At 40.0% G+C, this 21908-nt stretch overlaps 1 protein-coding gene across 2 annotated transcripts in view; it reads right to left on the bottom strand.

Moving 5' to 3' along the window:
• The window catches only part of MTCL2 (microtubule crosslinking factor 2), a 74280-nt gene that overhangs the window by 36441 nt on the left and 15931 nt on the right, over positions 1-21908 (bottom strand). Inside the window, exons 2-3 of one of the 2 annotated variants that reach the window (XM_070941654.1) lie at positions 16011-16235; positions 6765-6923 (exon numbers count right to left, since the gene is read on the bottom strand). In XM_070941654.1, coding sequence (XP_070797755.1) covers positions 6765-6923; positions 16011-16208 — 357 coding nt within the window. In that variant the 5' untranslated portion in view covers positions 16209-16235. The remainder of the gene's footprint in view (positions 1-6764; positions 6924-16010; positions 16236-21908) is intronic. The other variant, XM_070941653.1, reaches the window with a different exon arrangement.

The following is a 21908-nucleotide window of genomic DNA, read 5'->3' as shown; positions in this document are numbered from 1 at the left end:
AAAGATGAGGTCTACCAGTAAGATTTGAACTGAAGACATTCAATCAGAATGTAAGATCAGCATAACCAACATTGAATCCAATGTTGAAAAGAAGAGATAAATGATACTGTGAAATCCAAATCGATCAAAATTCAAAATAATTTTAAGAGGAAAGGTCCAGTTAGAAGCAATGGATGTCATTGGTTTTTGTTGTTGTTTTTTTGTAATAATAAGGGGAACATGGTAACATTTGAATTGGGATGTTGACAAGCTCTGAAATCTGGAATAAAGTAATAAAATAGAAAAGCATTGTATTTGCAAGCTTAAAACATTCTAACTGGTAAAAATAAATATGGGGGGGGGAGGGATGACATTCTGGTCTCTGTTTCAAATGTTACAAAGCATCTGTTTGTATTCTAGAAAAGCCCGATATTAAAGTTGTCTTTATTAGGCTTAATAAACTTGGCTAAAAAGTGTTGAACCTGAATACAACATTATGATTTAAGTCCAGCAGGCTTCACTAATTCTAAGGTAGCATCGATCGTGTGGAAGAATAATTTCAAGTATTTTCTTCCCTACTACCGTGCTAACAGCATTGCAACCCATCAAGAAATAAATAGGGTTTCATGTGCAAAATCATATACAGTACAGCTTTACATGCATAGTCTGTTTTTCTTCCAAAAGAATACTAATCTAATTTTTAAAAAAATGCATTCTAGAGGTAGGATAGGTGGAAGAGAGGGAAAGAAATGGCAACATAAAAATATAGTAATATTTTAAAAGCCTAAATACATATCTGTATGCTACATTGCAGTCCACATTATGAAAGGACACACCATGTGATTCCAATCCAGTCATACAGCAGCCAACCCCTTCCTACAATCCCTAATCTCTCACTGGCAGTCTCTGCTCCTCTCTCCATTTACTATTCAGCTCATGCCCTCAGGCCGTGCAGAAGCCAATCATATGTCCACTCATATTGCTTGTTGTATGGACAGGCTGCCTAGAAAGAGAAGCAAAAAGAAACACTGCCAGTCCTAACCAACATGGATGAAGAGAACTACGGCTTCTAAACTGGCCACAGTCATTTGCTCTGCTTTCTTCTAACACTACTAACATTCTCCTAATACAACCATGCAAGGAGATATGCAACTATAGAGAAAAAAACTGATGTAGCTGAACAAGAAAGAAGAATGGATTTTTACTGCAGCTGCCAAAAGATCACCATCCAATTTCATGGTTAAATTCTTGTCTCCAGAAAGAGGACAATCTACTTTGTGTAGGTTGAGAGTGCAGCCTACTCTGGTCTCTCAAAGGTGTTTTTTCAAGAGGCAACTGGACTTTCTTGTTTTTTCTTTGAAGACATTTCGCTTCTCATCCAAGAAGCTTCTTCAGCTCTGACTGGATGGTGGGGAATAGAAGGATTTATACTCCTTGCAGACAGCTGGCCATTTGCATCCTTTTAGAGAGTCATTGAGGCACTTGGAGGTTTATCTGTGTCCTCTGGGTCACCTAGGAACTAGTACAAATAATTCCTGTAGTCTGCAATTTTTTTTCCTGGAAATCCGTTCATATTCTCACACCATTCGAAGGGTGTTCATCCCAAAGTGCATAGCTAAAAATCTATGGGGATTCTCAGTCATCCAGGTCATATTGAGAATCTGCATAGACTATTGTGGTCTTATTCTCAATTCTGAATCTGGAGCAGCAATCAGGTAAAAATGGATCTCCAGTTCCCACCCCATTATTTAGTACTAGGAAAAATATAAGTACCTTAAAAACCTACAATTGTTTTTATTCCAACAGGAAAATTAATCCATCAATGATATAATACAAAATTTTGCTGAAATCAGTGCAGGTTACACAGTGCAGGTTACACAGTCTTCTGATCATCGTAACCTCTGTACTACTGTCACTAATTGCATAATTGAGCTTTGCCATTTCTCTCCACATTCTTGATCTTCCTTGTGATACTATAATATTAACACAGGGAATAATAGAGTAGACATTTATACGAAAGATTATCAAGTCTAACCCCTGCTTGGTACTGGATCCAACAGAGTATCTCAGACAGATAACTGTTAAGCCTCAGTCTGAAGATCTCAGTAACAAAGAATTCACTCTTTCATGTGACAACATGTTCTCCTGGCTGACAGCTCATACATTCAAGAAATCCTCTGTGATGTCTAGCCTGAAACTTCCTTTTGTAGTTTTAACCTATTGGTTCTGATTGTGTCCTTTGGAGCAGCAGAGACTAAGTCCGCTCTCTCTTCTGTGTGACAATTCTTCAGATATTAGAGATTGTTATCATATATCCTCTCAGTTGTTTTTTCTGTAGGCTAATCATATTGATATCCATTATTTGTTCCAAATAAGGCTTGGTTTCTAGCCTTATTTTCTTTACCATCTGGGGAGCCCTGTTCTGAACTTCCTTAATCTGTTACGCCCAGTGGTGGGATTCAATATTTTTAACAACTGGTTCTGTGGGCGTGGCTTAGTTGGGGTGTGTGGCTTGGTGGTCATGTGACCGGGTGGGCGTGGCTATGTGCATAGTGACTACTCAGAGGGCTGAAAAAAGTCATTTCTGACTGGTCCTCGCACTTATGACCATCCTCACATTTATGCCCATTGCGGCATTCTTAACAACCATGTCAGTCATTTCACCACTACTTCTCTTCACCATGGTGACAAGATAGGGCGTAAAATGTAAAATGTGAGGACAGTCGTAAGTTCAAGGACTGGTCAAAAGTGCGAGGACCGGTCAAAAATAACTTTTTCAGCCTTCTGACTAGTCCATATGCACATAGGGACTATTCAGAGGGCTGAAAAAAGTCATTTCTGACTGGTCCTCACATTTTTGACCGGTCCTCGCACTTATGACCTTCCTCACATTTATGCCCGTTGCGGCATTCTTAACAACTGTGTCAGTCATTTCACCACTACTTGTCTTCACCACAGTGACAAGATAGAGCGCAAAACATAAAATGTGAGTACAGTCGTAAGTGTGAGGACTGGTCAAAAGTGCGAGGACCGGTCAAAAATAATTTTCAGCACTCTGAGAAATCCATATGCACAAAAGGATACAGTAATAGAGAGGGATGAAGGAAGGAGAAGAGAGATGGAAGAAAGAAGGAGAGACAGGGAAGGAAGAGAAGGGAGGAAGGGAAGGGAAATTAGAGTAAGAGTGAGGGTAAGAGAGGGAGGAAGAGAGGAGGAGAAGAAGAGGGAGGGAAGAGAAAGTAAGAAGGAAAGAAAAGAGAAAGGTGGTAGGTTTGAGGAGAAAGATTGCTGTACAGTAAAAAAGATGAAATGGAAGAAAGGCAACCCCAAACAAATATAAAGATATTAAGATAAAGAATGAATTGTTAAACTTTAAAGAATAAAAGAGAATAAATATGAATAAATAGCAGTAATTAGAAACACACATACAAACATACAATGTATTTTCTTTGAACAGAATATTTGGCCAGTTCACAAATTTAAACAATGTTTAGTCATTTCAATTAAATTTACAATTTCTATATTTCGTTTTTGCCATATTTATTCCTTATCTATTTTTTAAAAAAAAAACAATATTACTCTTCATCCTTATCTCTAATCTTAATCAAATTCAATTTTTCCCTTCTATTCTATATTATACACCTTCTCATTGTCATCTATTTTTATATCCATCCTCACATTGGTTAATTATGTAATATTACAGTTGTTTAATATAAATTCAACATTTTAATATAAATCAATTAGTTATATAACTATCTTTTTGTATATTAATCAATATGAACATGAATATTCCAATTATTTCCATGCAATCCAATTTCTTACAAATCAATTAATTATATTTACCAATAATAATAAACCAAATAATTTCCCCCATATATTCCTCCAAACCACAATTTAACTATTTCTGCTTTCAACACAATATACAATTAATAGTATCTCAATTATTACAATTCCCTATTTAAATAGAGCTTTTTTTCTTTTGTGTTTTAAAATCTTGAACTCTCCTCTTTTTCCCTAAAGAGGAACTACTCTTTAGGGAAAACTACCTTTCCACTAAAGGTAGTTTGCACCTACCTTTTTTGGTGAGGAAAAAGAAAAGAAATCTGCCTGCCTAATTTTCCAACGTTGCAGCAACAGTAAAGCAGGCTTTTACTTTCAGTTTCGTTTTTCAGCATAGATAGGGGAAAAAAATCTGCACTCTTTGCAAGCAAGCAGCAGAGCCCTGAGCAAAACAGCTGAGAGCAAATCAGCTGAGAGTCGGGAGGCCGATAGAATCAAGGGGCTAATTAGCCTATGCTGAAGCTCCACAGGCCAATAAAATTACAAAAAAACACCAAACTGTTTGTTAAATTGCTGGTTTGCCTGCCCCTCGCCCACCACTATTTATTGGCAATAAATAGTGGTGCGGAGGGGCGGGGCAAGGGGCGGGGTGAGCCAGCAATTTAACAAAGGGTTCGGCCGAACCCCCTAGAACCGGCAGAATCCCACCACTGGTTATGCCCTTTTTGAACTGTGGTGTCCAACAGGACAAAATAAGGTAGTCCTCTAGTTACAACCATTCTTTAATGACAGTTCAAAGTTATGATAGCCTCATAAATATAATTTACAAACTGTCCTCAGAGTTACCAGCATCATACCACTTCACGGACACGCGATCACAAGGCTTCCTTCAAAGGCTGAAGTGAAGCCATTAACAAGTCCTTTTTGGCTGCAGAGATTCAGACCACTGCGAATGTACTAAGCGTGCAAAATTTGCAGGATATTTATTTGCTCAAAGAATTAAAAATAAAAATAGCAATAGCTGGCTTCAGAAAATGATTGTAGATTTGGGGGGTGGGGGTGTCCCACAAAGGTAGCTGGTAAAAAAATCTTTAACACACAAGCACACTCACTCATACACACATACCTCAAATCAAACCAACCCTGGCCCAACTAGGGTAGTAATCCCATGCTGCAGATACTAAATGTCTGCTGTGACTGCAACTATACAAACCTTTTGCCTTCTGTTTCAATCTTACACATAGTTCCATTCTACAACTTCATTTTCTAGCAATGCTTGCAGGCTCAGAGGCATTTCTCTTCCTTAAAATAGTATTCCAAGCTAAGGGATTCGCTAAACATACCAGTTTAAGAACTCTTGTCGTCATTACTTCAGCAAGCCTAAATTAATTTTGATTTCTCTGTTGCTTTGGGACTTTACAGTGTCTATAACTACAGTGTCAATAGATCTGGATAGCATCATGATAACAGAAGAATGTTTTGCTGACAGCTCAGAAACACAGCATGGTGCTAGGTTATTATTAGTTTGACATCCATCTGCTCTCTTCCCCCCTTATACAGGGATTCAGATGTCCTAGAAAGCTGTACTGTTTTATTTTAGTGTATTTAATATTTTTAATATTAATATTTTACTTAGACCTTAACCAAAACCTTGGCTCAAAGTTTCCATTTCGTCCTAGAAAGGCAATGCTAGCACATTATAATTATTTTTGTATATTTCTGTTCTGATTAAGCTGGGAGAAAGGGTTGCTCCCTCTGTTAATTAGAATGAAGGGAATTTCCCAAAATGATGCCAGTCTCTGACAATGACTCCCTGTTTGCATCCCTTCATCTTCCCAGTTTATGTTTCAACTGCTTAATCCTAAAACAAGTCCAAAATGTCATTTGCCATCTGCAGAAACTAAAAAAAAAAAGTGGGGGGAAGAAAGCAGAGCACAAGATGAACCAAAGAGAGAATATTAAAGCCCATGGAGCACCCATTCATCACAGTAATTCTCTCTTGGCAGGGGTGTCAAACTGGCGGTCCGTGGGCTGGATGCATCACACATAGGCCACGCCCACCCCAGCTCCACAAAGTCAAAAGAAGTCATGATACATCACGATATGTCATGTGACGTGATTGTGTTTGATACCCATGCTCTAGAAGGAAACAGATTTAGGCTAAAGCCATGTATAGCTCTGGAAATAGAGTCTGGGAGAACTGACATCCTGACCAAAGGGAGTATCCTGCATTATGTTTCCCAGTTTCTTTCTTGAAATACACATTAAGGGAAAAGTTAAAAGTAAGCCATAAATTAGCCAGGCCATTATACCAAGCCACAAACTAGAAAATAATCTGATGGTATAACCACTGATAGTTGTCAATCTTGAATAAAATTTTAGATTCTCATCTGTTGTTTGCAGATGTCAGAATTATACATCTTTTGTCAGTTTGAGCAACTTCTCTACATATGTTAGGGATACAGACAGAAATGGCAAAAGCAGCAAGAGACTGAAAGAAACTATATTAAGTACCCAAGAAATTTGCAGAAATAGGTGATTCCTCTCCTAGAAATGTAGTCTCGAGCATACATATTTTGTGAGGGAGGTCTACTAAACTGTCATCTATGAAAACAATGATTTGATATTTTCACTCATATAGGGAGCCATTTAGAAATCATTTGTGGTTTCCCAATGTATTTCCTGCATGGATTGGGGTTTGAATCTGAAGGACATCACAACACTGAAGTTTTGTCAGAACAAACAGCAGTTGGATAATTTGGTGTTCCAGTATCTAGTAAAACCTTCCCCAACTTAATGACATCCATAAATGTTGGGCTTGAAAATACAAAGTACAGGCTGGCATTATCTTTCAAATGTCAAACTCACTGGACAGCCTTGAACAACTCACTCCTTCTCAGCCTAACCACTGCATGGTCTTTTCTATGATGCTGGATCGTAAGCCCTTGGGAGAAAAATTGTAAATAAAAATGCTTAAGTAATGGTCCCCCAAAGAATGAACTTACCTCTCTAAGCTTGTCCATCTCATTCTGTAACACTTGCTTAGCCAAATCACTCTCAATGAGCCGTTGGCGCAAGTCTTCATTTTCCTCCTCCAGTTTAATCCGTTTTTTCTCCACTGCTTCAAGTTCATTATGGAGACGTGCAGAGACATCTTTGGCTACCTACAGACAACAGTCAAGAACAGTGCAAACCTCAGTCCTTGATTCTGATACACAACATGCAGGCACAAGTTAATCAACAATGTATGCACCAATACAGACTTGGAGGTTTTAGATATATTATATATATTAACAAAAAAGCAAGCACTAAAACAGGAAGCACACAAGTGAGTCATGTCTGTGAATAATGTGCCAAGGCTTTGTGTGTCTTACCAAAAGGAATATATGAGCTATTCTTACACTAATTTTACAGATCATGTCTGCAATTAGAGGAAATATGGAGGGGGAAATTGAGTTATTTGCACATCCTCTTGGTGTCTCCTTCTTCGCAATAAGCAATGTGCCTCTATAGTCAATGCAGGACAATTGTTATGCCTTTCTGCACTGCACTGCTCAAGAAAATTACAGCTTTTGTAGATAGACCTACCACCCACAGTGGTGCATAAACAGTGCCTCTTCTCATTGCAGGAAAGGGAATAGCTATCCTATTTAAAACATCTTTATAAGCTGCATCAGAAAGTTTCAGATACACAAGTCAGCAGGTTTTATGAGCAGCTCTGAATATGAATTATAGGGAATCTAGCTGTTAATCCCTATTTCCAGTACATTTAGGCTTTCCCAAGTTCATCTCTTCCTATGTCTTACAGTCCACAGACAGAATGGGAATCAAATTGATAGTGCTATTATTTTCTTACATTTGATTGACTCATACATCAGAAGTCTTTTTTTAAAAAAAGAATAAGGCATGAAGAACATGAATTAAAGGTTCATATGTCATAGAGAAGCTATTGATTGATTTACAATCATTGACGTGAACAGATGGCCAGGATACAGATTTTAGCAGTTTTGGCACTGAATAGTCCAACTACAAGTACAAGTACAGTTTTGTTATGAACATAGAATCCAATGATCACATGCAGTAGAATAACTAGAGTCTTAATTGTGAATGGCCTGTTGGATTATTGGCTGGTTGGAGAATTTTTCTCAACTCAGTCACTGTCTTCTTTAATGAGAGACCGAGATTCAGGAGAAAAGAAATTAGGACTTTCTTTGTTCTCGCATGTTCTGACTTGGGGCCCATGCAAGGAAGCAAAGAACTTAAGAAGAGATTCCATGTTAGGGTTGGACCTAAAATTTAGAAAGCTCTGTAAGAAAGAAACCAATAAGGGAAATCTGGCAAGAAACATTTAGTCAAGTATGAGTTTGTATTTCTGTGAGTGCTGCATGCTGGATCTTGAATTGTGGACCTTTGTGTCTGTTCCTGTCCTCTATATCTATATTTACTTAGACCACTTACTGATGACTAAGTACCAGCTTTAGAATGCAGATCTCAGCTTTGTATAATTTGTGGCAGCTAAACTATTCTCTCAAATCTCTACCATGCTGGGGCACTCTAACTATTTGCCTACAAAATCAGTTACTTCAATGCCCTAGGAGTAAGGAAGATGGATCTAACCAAGGGCAGATTGAGGGACCAAGGCAACTGGACGAAGGCTAATGTGTATGTTAATGATAGCTTTCCCACATCTATCTCTTTCCTCTTTTGTTACATTACATTAAGTGGAAAAAGTCACCCTAATGCTAATAATCCTAAAAGGGGGGAAAATACACTAATTTGAATCTGCTGATCAACCTGAACAGAACCTCTGACTATCCAAACTTCTGGACCCTAAAATGTTAGAAACATGGTATGGTAGCGTTAATTCCTTGATCAGTAATCTCCTTAATTCTCTAGATCAGGGATGTCAAACTCACAACCTGCACTGGTATCACATACTGGCCATGCCCACCCCTAGTTCAGTGAAGGGGGAAAAAGTTGTGATACGTCACATGACAACAACGTGTTGTAGGAAGTTAGTACCCACCCCTTTCCTACAAGAATGAAATGTTTTAGGAAATATTAAAAAGGCAGAATATTATGTTTCCCTGGATGAGAAATGGAGAAGCATGTTTTAAAGATGAAGCAGCTCCCATCTTCCTGCCCCCACCCTTTGTCAATGGGCCAGAGGCAGAAACTCAATCCTTGTCAATGGTCCATCATCTGCAACAGAATAGGACTCATCTAGCAACAGAAACTCACCACATGGCACCTGGGAAGATTACATCAGCCAGCAAGGCTATCTAAGACCCCCACCCCCTGGGAGTCTGACAACCAATCAGAATACTCTTTCGGGGCCTCAAGAAGTTCAAAGCCAGAGAGAGCATAAAACCCAGGGACTCGTTGTATCTCGACCCTTTTTTTGTCCAGGAACTCAAGCCATGTGATCCTGTCCACCATTAAACCATCTTTCCAACAGTCTCCATGTTTCCAGTGTCTTTTTCCCCACTTGGAGCTGAACCCAGAAGGATATTTCTTCCTACAGTGTCATTGCAAGTTTGCACCTCTGCTCTAGATATATCTGCTGTAGTCAAGAAGCTGTGTTAGAACTGGAGAGATTCAAGCTGAAATCAACCCTTAACCAAATTCACTGGATAACTTTAAGCTAGTCTCTTATTTTCAACCCAGCTTAGGTTTCTCTCATTGTAGGAGTAAAATGAAAGGACATTCTCCTGCCCTGAGCTCTTGGAGAAAAGATGGGATATAAATATAATAAATAAAAATAAATAATAGAGTCCTACACCCACCAAGAAGCAACACAGAGTGTGTCATCTCTGCTGAATCGTATGTTCACAAAAGATTTTTGGCACATCTCACATATTGTGTTTTGGCACTGTGGATGGCTGGTGTTTTGAATTCTTCAGCGATAACATAATCACAATGTAGACTCTCTGATAATTAAGGGCATAGATGTTATTTTTTCACTTTGCAGGGAAAGAAAAGACACTCCTCACTGAGAAAGAAGAAATTAACTTTATCCTCTACACAAAAAATCATTTTACTGAAAGCAACAGGCAGAAGGAACATATGGTAAAATTTCAGAGTTTACTCTGAAGGTCCTTAAATCCTGGTCTCAATGAAGAACGCTGCCAATAAATCAGGAAACCACTACAGGGAGCCTAGGAAACACCACTGAGCCCATAAGTCACATTGGTTGCATCAGCCAAGGTGCCAAACGAAGCTGGGATGGGTTTTTTTCCCCCTATAGCAATGACTGCTGCCTTCTGCTTCTCTTGGTTCCCACTCCATCTATCTGATCAACTTCCAAAAATATTTCTGAGTTTGGATTGTCTCTGCTTTATTTTTATCCCTTTCTATGCATCCTTTAGGTCAGGGGTCACCAACCTTTTAGACCTCAGGGACCACTAAATTCATAATTTTAAATCCCACGGACCACTAATACGAATTCATGATGGGACAGGGTCCTTCAGGCACTTAGCTTGGCTGCCTGTTAGCAAAGAGAAGCATCTGGGGTCAACCCTAGCTTTGCTGTCCATTGCAGCTAGGAATCTCAAATACGATCAAAAATGAACGTTTGTCTTGTAGCCAGCCCGGGCACTGGTTCACCCCCCCTGCAAACTCTGTCTCTCGAGGAGCCTGGCTGAAGTTTCGTGCACCAGCAGGATTATATGTCCGTAGTGGAGGGCTACCTAGTCCAAAGGGCCCCAACACCCAGGCCGCGGCCCACTACTGGGCCATGGCCTATTCTCAACTGGGCTGTGCAAGCAGTAGCCAGGCAGGCATTCACACAGCTCGACTCACACGAGCAGTGGGCTGGCGCAGATGCATGTGCACGCAGCTCAACTCATGCAAGTGGTGGGCCAGTGCACACGCACATGTGCAGCTCAACTTGCAATTGAGCTGTGTGTCCATGTGCCCCAGTTTGCTGCTCGCGCAGCCTGGTTCCATCTCCCCCTGCGGCCTGCCAAGCCACAAGGGTTGGGGACCACTGATCTGGAAAGCCAGGAGCAAGAGGATTGCATTTCCCAATCTCAGTCTCTCCAAAATTCATCCACAAACACCATAATGCAGTTTCTATGCTGTATCCTAGCCTAATCTCTGATTTGCAGTACTCCAAATGATCTGCTTCCTTGTAGAGCCCTGTATGGTTGTTGTGCTACTATTTTCTGCATAAGCTTTCCAAGAATAGGAAAATAGTATTATACTTGGAATATGTTCAAAGGGGATGTGGTGGCTCAGTGGCTAAGACACTGAGCTTGACGATCAGAAAGGTTGACAGTTCGGCGGTTCGAATCCCTAGCGCCGCATAACAGAGTGAGCTCCCGTTACTTGCCCCAGTTTCTGTCAACCTAGCAGTTCGAAAGCATGTAGAAATGCAAGTAGAAAAATAGGGACCACCTTGGTGGGAAGGTAACAGCGTTCCATGTACCTTTGGCATTTAGTCATACAGGCCACATGACCACAGAATTATCATCAGACAGCGCTGGCTCTTTGCCTTAGAAACGGAGATGAGCACCGCCCGCTAGAGTCGGGAACGATTAGCACATATGTGCGAGGGTAACTTTTACCTTTACCTTTACCTTTTATCAGTGGTGGGTTGCCCCCGGTTCGGACTGGTTCTATAGAACCAGTAGTAAAACCGGCGGGAGGCTCCGCCCACCGACCCCGTCATCAGAACGCTTCTGTGCATGTGCAGAAGAGTGCGCACACGGCCCCGTTGCGAACCGGTAGTAAAGGTAGGTAAAACCCACCCCTGCCTTTTATGCATATAGGACAAGCACAGAAAGCCCCTGTATTTAAAGTGCAATGTCTTGAATAAGGCCCTCAGATTAAAAGCAAATATCTTCCAGTGAAGACATTAGTGAAGGATTACTGCACCACAACAGGTGGGGAGAAGAAAGGATCCTGCTGTGAAAAAAAGAGTCCGCCATGGCTCTGCAGCTGATGGGGAAGAGGTTGGCCTGTACTTTACCCTCTGCAGTTATTTGTACAAATTCCATAGTCACATCCTGACCATGAGAACCGAAAATTGAGCTAGTGGAGGAGTAAATCAAACCATAACTATTTCCATAGAATCATCTTAGTATGAAACTCTAGCAATACCAAAGGACGGGGGTTGTTCCACTTATTTCCTGTTTCTTCAAGCAGAACATTTGATCACCGTGAAAGCTGAGACAACCAGAAAGCAGCTGTTACAAGCTGTAGGGAAAGAGAAGGGGAAAAAATGCAGCCTGACAAACATAGGACAGTATCGACCCATGTCCTACTCTAAAAAGAACCATTCTATGGATTGGCCAATATGGGCAAAACAAAAGGTTTTATGGAGAAAACAGCACATTTTAAATTCCAGATGTTGTTTCCAAATGGAAGATATTCCAACAGTCTTACATAAATACTGAAATCTGTAAACACTAGTTGCGGCCAATACAAAATTTGACACCTCAACATTTCTAGCATTTTCAAAAAAACCTCAGTTAGATATAATACAAATGAGATTATAATTTGCTTTTATATCACTTTTAATAGGCATAGAATAAACTAACACATTCATATTTCAAACACCAACTAGATTTTTCTAATGTTTCTACCTTTTAACTCTGTCACCCCTAAATCTCTCACATTAAAATTACATTAAACATTAAATATCCATTAATATCCATTAAATAGCATTAAACACGCAAACACATTAAAATAATGCATTATTTAAAGTTATTATAAATTAAATGCCAGTTTTTAAAATATTGCCACTATGCATTTAAAAATCACATCAAATCTAGTACTCATAGTTTAAAATGCACGGCAGGCTATCTGGATATAGCAAATACACAACTAAATTCTAAACTACATTAAACTTTAATTCTGATGTGGTGATACAATGAACATACACACACACTGTTTACAAAGAACTAGAACTGCAGAAAAGCACATAGACACAGGATGAAATAGAACACTGCACTGGACTATGAATGAATAAAGAACAATGCTGCAGGACATTAACTATTGTTTACAAACAAAGTGTCCGACATTAAGCCGGAAGCAAATTAACTACTTTATGACAGAAATGACAAATTTTGGACAGACTTTCACAAACATCCTTTCAGTACAAGATACTGTAACTTTCAGTACAAGATACTGTAAGTCAGAAATACCACCTTACATTATAAAAGAGCCTTGGTGGCGCAGCAGACTAAAGTGCTGTTAAGTAGCACCAGCTGCCTGAAATTACTGCAAGTTCAAATCTCACCAGGCTCAAGGTTGACTCAGCCTTCCATCCTTTCGAAGTAGGTAAAATGAGGACCCGGATTGTGGGGGCAATAAGTTGACTTGTATAAAAAAGAACACCGTTTGGGGGAGCCGAAAGCCCTACTAAGCAGGTATATACAAAAGTATGAAGGCTATTGCTTAACGCATTGTAAGCCGCCCTGAGTCTCCGGAGAAGGGCGGCATATAAATCGAACCAATAGATAGATAGATAGATGGATGGATGGATGGATGGATGGATGGATGGATGGACGGACGGACGGACGGACGGACGGACGGACAGACAGACAGACAGACAGACAAATAAATAAATAGGAAATAAAGTTGGGAGATGATTACTTGTCTAAAACTATATGCCAAAATATCAACAAGCAAGATTAGGGGGCTGGAGTCTAAAACATATGAAGAATGATTACAGGAATTGGGACTGTCTAGTATAGTAAAAAGAAGGACTAGGGATGACATGATAGCAGTGTTTTGCAATATTTGAAGCATCAGAAGTCAAAACAAGAAGCAATGGATGAAAACTAATCAAAGAGAGAAGCAAACTAGTAACAAGGAGAAATTTCCTAATGGTGAGAACAGTTAACCTGTAGAATGGCTTGCCTACAGAAGCCATGGGTGCTCCATCACTGGAGGCTTTTAAGAACAGATTGGATAACTGTTTGTCTGAAATGGTATAGGGCAGTGATGGCGAACCTTTTTTCCCTCGGGTACCAAAAGCACACACGCGCGCACCGATACCCATAATGCAATTCCCCTGCATGCCCCGCCCCCTGCATGTGTGCACGACCCCCTGTGCTCCTCCCGCCCCCCTGTGCATGTGCGTGTGACCCCCATTTTGGTGCTAGCAGGCCTCCCTGAAGCCTCCTGGGATAAAAACCGGGCGGGTGCCGCACCCCCATCCCCCATCCTGCACATGCGCACAGGACCCCCCCACCTCCCACCCATGTGCATGCAAGTGCGACCCACCCCCACACATGCGTGCACGCTTCCCGGCAGAGGCCCAAAAATCAGCTGACCTGGGCTCGTGTGCCCGCAGAGATGGCTCCGCATGCCACCTGTGGCACACATGCCATACGTTGCCATCACAGGTATAGTTTCCTGCTTGAACAGGGGGTTGGAGTAGAAGACATCCAAAGTCCCTTACAACTCTGTTATTCTGATTCTTTGATCTTAAACATGACTAGCATTCATATGTAAATTCATGGCCGCACAAACATTTGAACACCTGTAATATTTTTCTCTCTTCAAAAACTTAGTTTATGTTCCAGATTATTCAAGGTTTGAGAAGCAATAGTCTGATTGCTGGTTTGCACATTCAATCTAGGCTTCCATACACCATACAAACCAGCACAAACTGATGCAAGTTTCATTTCTAGGATCACTCATTTTTGGTGCCTGGAGTACTTGTCAGCAGACTTACTCCTTTGTGCAAAAGGCAACTGTGTTGTTTGGGAAGAAGGAATGACTTAGAGGTTTCACCCTGTAAAGGTCTGAAGCTCAACACTCTTGTGTTCGTAATCCTTGAACAAGGAGCTTCCAAAGATGCAAGCTTTGTCATGCCACCCACCATGGGAATGCTGAACTAATTTCTTCTACCACAGCAGTTTATATTTCCATCACCTGTTGAATATCTATATCATTGGGTAAACGAGTTGTAGCCTGGATGCCAGAAAAAGAGCAGGCCTACTAACCAAATACAGAAAAAGCATCCTTCCATTGGAATATGTTGCCTTCTCATGCCCTTCAACAAAAAGTGCCACACCAAACAACATATGTTCCATCCAGCTGGCTTGCACGATCATCCTGAATGAAGATCTTCCAGCAGCTCAAAGGAGGCACTCAGCCTCTTTGGTCAGCTGCTTAGTTTTCATGATTCTAATTGAAGTTGACAAGAAATCATGTTTTAATAATCTCTCCCTAGTGCCGTGATGGCGAATCTATGGCATGCGAGCTGTCGCCCCAGTTCAGCTCTGCCACATATGCGCGCGCCTTCCGCCGGCCAGCTGGTCTTTGGGTCCCTGCCGCGCATGTGCGCAGGGCACAGCACATGCGGGGGGCGCGTGCTCATGCGGGGGGCATGTGCTTATGTGGGGGGGCGCATGTGGCGGGCGTGTGCATATGCATAGGGGGACAGGGCGCATGCGGGGAGCGTATACGCATTGCATTTTGGGGGGTTGGCTGCGTTTTGGGCACTCGGTCTGGAAAAGGTTAGCCATCACTGTCCTAGTGTATCTATCTCCAGGACTACAGAAACAATGAAGAGATTATAAGCAAAGGAAAAGGAATTCAGAGAGACAAGCAGTCCAGCTACAACTGAGTATATTTTGGGGGGGTGGGATCTAGTATCAAAATAATGTGCAGCTATGTAATTTAATGGCTTGCAAAGCATATTCAGAATAGTCCATTCAGGACTGTATAAAAACCATTACGGATTTTTCTTTCCAAAAAGAGAAACAGTCATTATCTTTCCTCTATGAGAATGATGAACTATGTTTATTCAAAGGATTCAACATGGTTTCTTGTGAGAAATGTCTGAAATGCAGTATAGCAGTACAACAATTTTTCCAAGTAATCATCTCCAGTGAGTTTTAAGGACAATATATCATCAGATTAATTTTGCAACAAGATTTCCATATGAAGCTCTTTTTTCTAAAATGTGAACTTAAATCTACTATAATCACTTATTGAAGTTACTATAGCTCAGAAACAAACAATACTGTTCCAACAACTTTGGAACAGAGTTTCAATTCCTCTTATATCAGACCAAAGGATTTCAGGTATTTGAAGGGAGAAAGCCTTTGGTCTAAGATCTTGGATAGATGCCAACCAAATACTAGACTAGACAGGCAATGGTCTAAATAGTACAAATCCATTCCTTATATTGCAAAACCAATAGTTTAACGCAAGAGAAAGCAACTTCTTATATCCCTGGTTCATTCAACTGACTTCTCCATTCTAATGAAGAAGAAAAATTGCAGGCTTACCTTGACATCTTGTTCAAGGCTATGGATGAGTTCTCCATCCACCTGGCCAGTCTGTGCCACACGAAGGCTGCGTCGCTCTGCTTTTCGCAAACGATACTGTAAGATACGACAAGTCTTACTGGCTTGATCCAGTTGTTGCCTTAGCTCCTGTAGCTGATAGACATCTTCTTCCATGTAGACATCTCTCATCTCCAGCATCTCTGCACGTAGTTCCTCAATCTCATCCTAGGAAAGACAAACACTGTGATCGAAGGAAAGGCAAGACAAGTAACCAAGGCTGCATCCTGGGAATATTGGGGAGTGGGAGGGATCTGTGCATGAAACAGCTACAGTGCATTTATATTTACAGGTAGTCTTTGACTTACAATAGTTCATTTAGTTACCGTTCAAAGTTATAACGGCACTGAAAAAGTGACTTATGACCATTTTTCACACTTATGACCATTGCAGCATCCCCACAACTGAATTAACATTTATGACAGTTGCAGTGTCCCAGGGTCATGTGATCCCCTTTTGTGACCTTCTGACAAGCAAAGTCAAGGGGGAAACCAGATTCGCTTAACAACCATGTTACTAATTTAAGCACTGCAGTGATTCACTTAACAAATGTGGCGAGAAAAATCATGAAATGGGGCAAATTTCTCACTTAGCAACATAAATTTTGGGCTCAATTGTGCTCGTAAGTTGAGGACTACCTGTATTTATTGATTATTTATTGATACAGATTATTGTATGTTGAAATGGATTAGGAGAATAGAACACGTTTAGGTTGGTGCATTAACAAATATACTGATTTTCTGCTTTGAAGGTCTTTCTCAGTTGAGTAGAAACAATCTCTGTTTTGATGGAAGAGGAATCCAGAGGACAACCTCCACAAATCTATTCTGAGATAGTACATGAAATATTAACAGAGGTATGTAGCACTTCGGTCTTCAGGTAAGGTCTCTCTGCAATACTTTATAACAAGGAAAGACACAACAACTTAAGGTGTTAAATTTGCACTCCTGCATACTCCTAAACACCACTGGAAATGAACTCTTAAGCACTGTACAATCCTTCTATTTAAACTAACTGTACAGCCTTTTCCTCTCAAATATTCAGAGCTGCAGATAAAATAGGATGTGTATGTAAGTCTACATACACATAAGAGTTAAGAATATAAATGCCATTACACTAGTGTAAAATAAAATCTTATGTTGCATTATTTTAAAAAAATAAATAGTAATGTATATCCTTTACTAGTAATTTGTACTATTTTTTGTTCATGTGAGTCCTTTGTAGTGAAGTTTGCAAAGATCAAATTAAAACAGGTTTTCTCAACTCCATCTGATATGTTTCTGCCTGTGAATAATTATGTTAAAGATGAGGAAATTCAGAGAACTGTTTCTCTTCTCTGGAAGGGAATGGCCACATGCACACAGTGGTATTATTGATGTAATTCTGGCACGGAGTGCCACAACTCCAACAATATAACATCAGTCACTTGTACAGAAAGGCAAAGTGTAGATAAACAAGCACTAAGAAAAACTGCTCACACTCCAGATCTCCAACATTTGAGCAAAAGGCAAAATTAATCAAAGAAAAAAGACAGGACTGGAGAGGCCTCCAGGCCTCTGATGCTAGCATGCAGAAGAGAACAGCCTACCTATGCCAATCCAACTAATTAGTCTTAGGAGATTAGAAGGAAATAAAACTACGGTATGTAAAACTTGCAAAGGGTTAGGCAGATGGCACACCAAGGAAAAAAATGACACCACCAATCAGAGGGCTCAAGAGCTCTGCTTAGCTTTTGGGATCACCAAGATCAGACAGATGCTGCCACCTAACAAGGGACATACCATTCTTATTACTGTAAACTGAAATTAGACTCCAAAATGTCTTCTCTGTACCGGTGTCAGAAAACCGTGTATTCACAAGACAGGTGATTCCACAATCCACAGGAGAATATGAAAGTCTTCTCTGTTTGTGCTCTCTCCAGTCCAGGTGCCCATTGCTAGTAGTACAAGCATTATTGCTAGCATCCCAATGTCTATTATTCCTGGCAGCAGTTCTCCTACTAGAAGACAGAATTTTTCTAGCTATTTCCTCTATTGATTGGCTACATGCCTTGTTCCTTCTAACAGATGTGCAAAGATTTTTGTACATTTGCCCTTGGAAGGTGGGAGCAGCTAAATTAACCCCCCCCCATTTCTTTGGATTAATGATTTATCTGCTTATGATCTGCAGAAGGAAGCCAATCAGAGCAATATCCATTAGAAAGCCTGTGTATTGAGCAAGTGAACAAAGGATCAAGGGCTTTCCAAATCAGCCTCCCAGTCAGCCTGTCACATTCAATCATGACACAAGGCATTATCTCAAAGAATAAGATGAGTTCTCTGGGAGATTGTATCAAAATGCAATCACAGAAAGTATTGCTTGTTTAATATCATTTTGTACTAACTTGCAAACTTAGGTAAACAACAGAAGATCTTAAACGTTTCTCAGACAGAAGCAGTTTACATAATTTATGGGATAAATTCATGCAAATGTATGAACAAAGCACAGCCCTGGTTTATGCTTACCTAACACTCATTTCTGGCTTTTAAAAAATGAAGTAAAGTGACATGGGAGCAATTGTTCAGTTTCTTTATGAGTCATTAACACAATTTTTGAAACAATTGTAACTCTGTGGCCCTAAATGTTCAGATTTGCAATGTTTAATGCACATGGAAGCACTAATACAGCATGCAAAATGTCTAATTTTAAATATTTTTTGCATTAGTTAGGAAATATAAACAGTATGCACAACTTACCAGATAATACCAGGGCATTTAGGCTAATGCCCACTATTATCAGAGATATGGCCAGAAATGTTGGTTTGATATGATTTGATATGGAGGTCTGTTAAAGTTAAACATGTGTTACAAAACCACAAGATAAACACTGCTCCTCATATTCTTGCATATGATGTGGGAATGCAAAAACAAAAAGGGCAAAACTTACATTGTGATATTTTGCCATTGCCTATCATTCATCATTACAGTTAGGAACAAACATCTATGACAGTGAGCAAATGTCAGATTCTTCTTTTTAAACAGCTGTTATGATTTTGTAAACAACTCCAACTGTTCATGTAATGCACACTGTGGTCTTTCATATGATGGGCTTTTTCTTTAAACAATCTCATTTCTTACTTGAAAACAAAATATGCATCATACATACAGTATTAATAGTGTGCATCACTAAAGTGCTTCAAAATGGGAAAGCATTGTTTTAGTTCCTTCCTATTACAGATTGACATTAAAAAAAAAGACATTGGTTTTTAGGTGTGCCTTCAAATGATAAAATCTTAGATCATTATCTCTTAAAGGCACAGCTTTGATTTCTCTTTCAGGAATATTCCATGTGCAATTCAAGAAAAAAATTCTCAATGTTCATGCATTCAGTCAAATTTTGGTTTGATATGATGAGTGAATCTGGATACTATAACATTCTGTAGTATTATGTGGAAACCAAGCTGTATTAGTTCGTTCAACAATCTAGAATTTAAAATCTGGGTTTGAGTTATATGAAAAAGTAATCAGTGTCTAAGAATGGAGCAAAGGTGGGTTTTGCACACTCACTTATAAAGGCAACAATATTTTGGGAGCTATTCCAATGTAAGATTGAGAAAAATAATTTGTTTATAATAGTCTGTAGCTTTATTGCATGAAGTGGCAGCAATCTGTCAGCACTACAGAATACTTTTCCTCCCATCCCCAATCATGTGTTTTCCTCCCATTTTCCTCCCCACAGTAGTCCTGTGCCATAATTCGAAAATGAGACTGGCAAGTTGCTGTTCTCTTATCAGGGTAAGAACAGCAGTTTCTGCTGCTGCTGCTTTCAGGAAATTAAGAGGCAGAAGCCCAGTTCTCTCCACTTGTATCATTTTATACTGGAAAACATTAGTTTCCTGTTGGATCATCTTGTTATGACTTCAGCCTGCCTCAGAAACAAGTTGGTCCTAAAATGGAGCCACTACTAATGACTGGCAAACAGTCCCTCTCAGAACCAGGGCAACGGGGCTAAAAGGTTGACCCTTTGTTAAGTACTAAATCATTTCAGTAGAAATCAATATCGTACCAAAAAAATGTACCTAAGCATATAAGGTATATAATTAAATAAAGACCTCACTAGCAGAAAATACCCAAATTCCTGTGCAATATCCTGTTTATCTTGGCATCACCTTTTTGGAATCTTTGTGGTACCTGCAGGATCCAACACTTAACACATTAAAGCATGCAGCAGCCATCATCATTATGTTTGCCTGCCTACTTGATCCCTCTTCGTCACTTGAAAATGGACAAAATATGAGGTAAATCAAAACATCCAAAAAAGTCCAATAGTTCTTACGGATATTTCTATATGAAGGCTTTAAAATGGTCCCAGTTCATGGCTAGAAGCTAAGTAGAACTGCAATAAGGCTTACTGCTTTACATCAATTGCCCTTGAAGAGCATTTGGAAGTTTCAACTGATCCAGAATGCAATGGTAGATACAATACCACTGCTTCATGAATTACATTAGCCCCTGCTAGGTATCCAGATACGATTCAAGAGGTAGTTGTCACCTTTAAATCCTCACATGGCACGGGGCCAGGCTACTTGCAGAAGTATCTTTTTCCAATGGTTTCTGCCAGTCTCACCAGATCAAGCAGAGAAGGCATACTCCAACTCCATCAATGAAATAATGTCACTGGGTGAGCCCTAAGAAATATCCCCTCTCTGTCATGGCATTTGTCTTATGGAATATAATCTCCCCCTGAGATGCTGTACAGACATTCCCTACTCTGTTGACAGGTGTCAATATTTGGCTATTTCCCCAAACATTGGGGCCAGGATGTTAACTGTGAATTGCTTTTGTTTTTACATTTGTTTATGACTTTGGGTTCCTTGGGTAGATAAGACAACTACCGGTATATAAATAAACTATCAGAGATGTAATGTCTTTTAAAAATGTAACCCTTATTTTTAAGTCAACCAGCTACTGGGAAACTGAGCTTACTCTTCAAAGCTACCTCCTTATGCCAGTCACCTAGCATTAAAAAATCTCAACTCTGTTTTGCTTCTTACCGAAACACACTGGGGGTAACAACTCATATGATGCTTTGTTTTTAAAGTTGGATACAGGATTGTTCTGTTGTTCTGTTTCAGAAAAGGTGGAAGATGGTGGTATTTTCTTTCCTAAACTCTCACTGTGAACAAGATTCTGAAGAAACTGACTGTTTCTCTACCTGATGAGGAAATCAATACACGTGTAGAGAACAACTTGTGGTTCCAAATCTACCCATGCAAAATCAAATATTGAGGAAACAGAGGTAGGGATAAACCATGAAAACATGTGACTAGCCTGATATTATAATGTGATTGTCTGAGATATTTCAAATCCCTTCAGATTCTTTCAGTTGAAGATGCCAGTAATTGGGAGTAGGGCATTAGCAGTTTGGGAGGTCCTTTATGCTTTCTGAGCTTGATTGTTTTCTTGCAGACATTTCATTACCAAACTAGGTAACATAATCAGTGCTAGAAGAGAGTGGGGTTTGCTCTCATTTTATATACGAGTTGCTTGCTCTGTGTTGGTGGGTGTTGGTCTTGTTGGTTCCTTGATTAAGCTGTTGTTTACTGCTACCTTCTTTGTCTGAGTTGTAGTTCCTTGATTGGGATATTGTTTATTCTTGATTGTTGGTCTGTATATAAAATGACAATAAACCAGGGATAAAATGCTTCCGGTTCAGACCGGCTCGGGTGAGTAGGTAGCGATGGCAGCGGGCAGTTCGGAGAACCGGTAGCAAAAATCCCTGCCCCCGCCCCCCCATGCCCAGCTGAGCCACGCGATCATCAGAGCCTTTTTTTTCGTTTAAATGGCTCTGACGAGCCAAGCT

Source organism: Pituophis catenifer, unplaced genomic scaffold (genome assembly GCF_029215685.1).
Source record: "Pituophis catenifer annectens isolate HBS135680 unplaced genomic scaffold, rPitCat1.0.hap2 SCAF_3, whole genome shotgun sequence".
Lineage (NCBI taxonomy): Eukaryota > Metazoa > Chordata > Lepidosauria > Squamata > Colubridae > Pituophis > Pituophis catenifer.
This window is presented reverse-complemented; position numbering and strand designations above follow the sequence as displayed.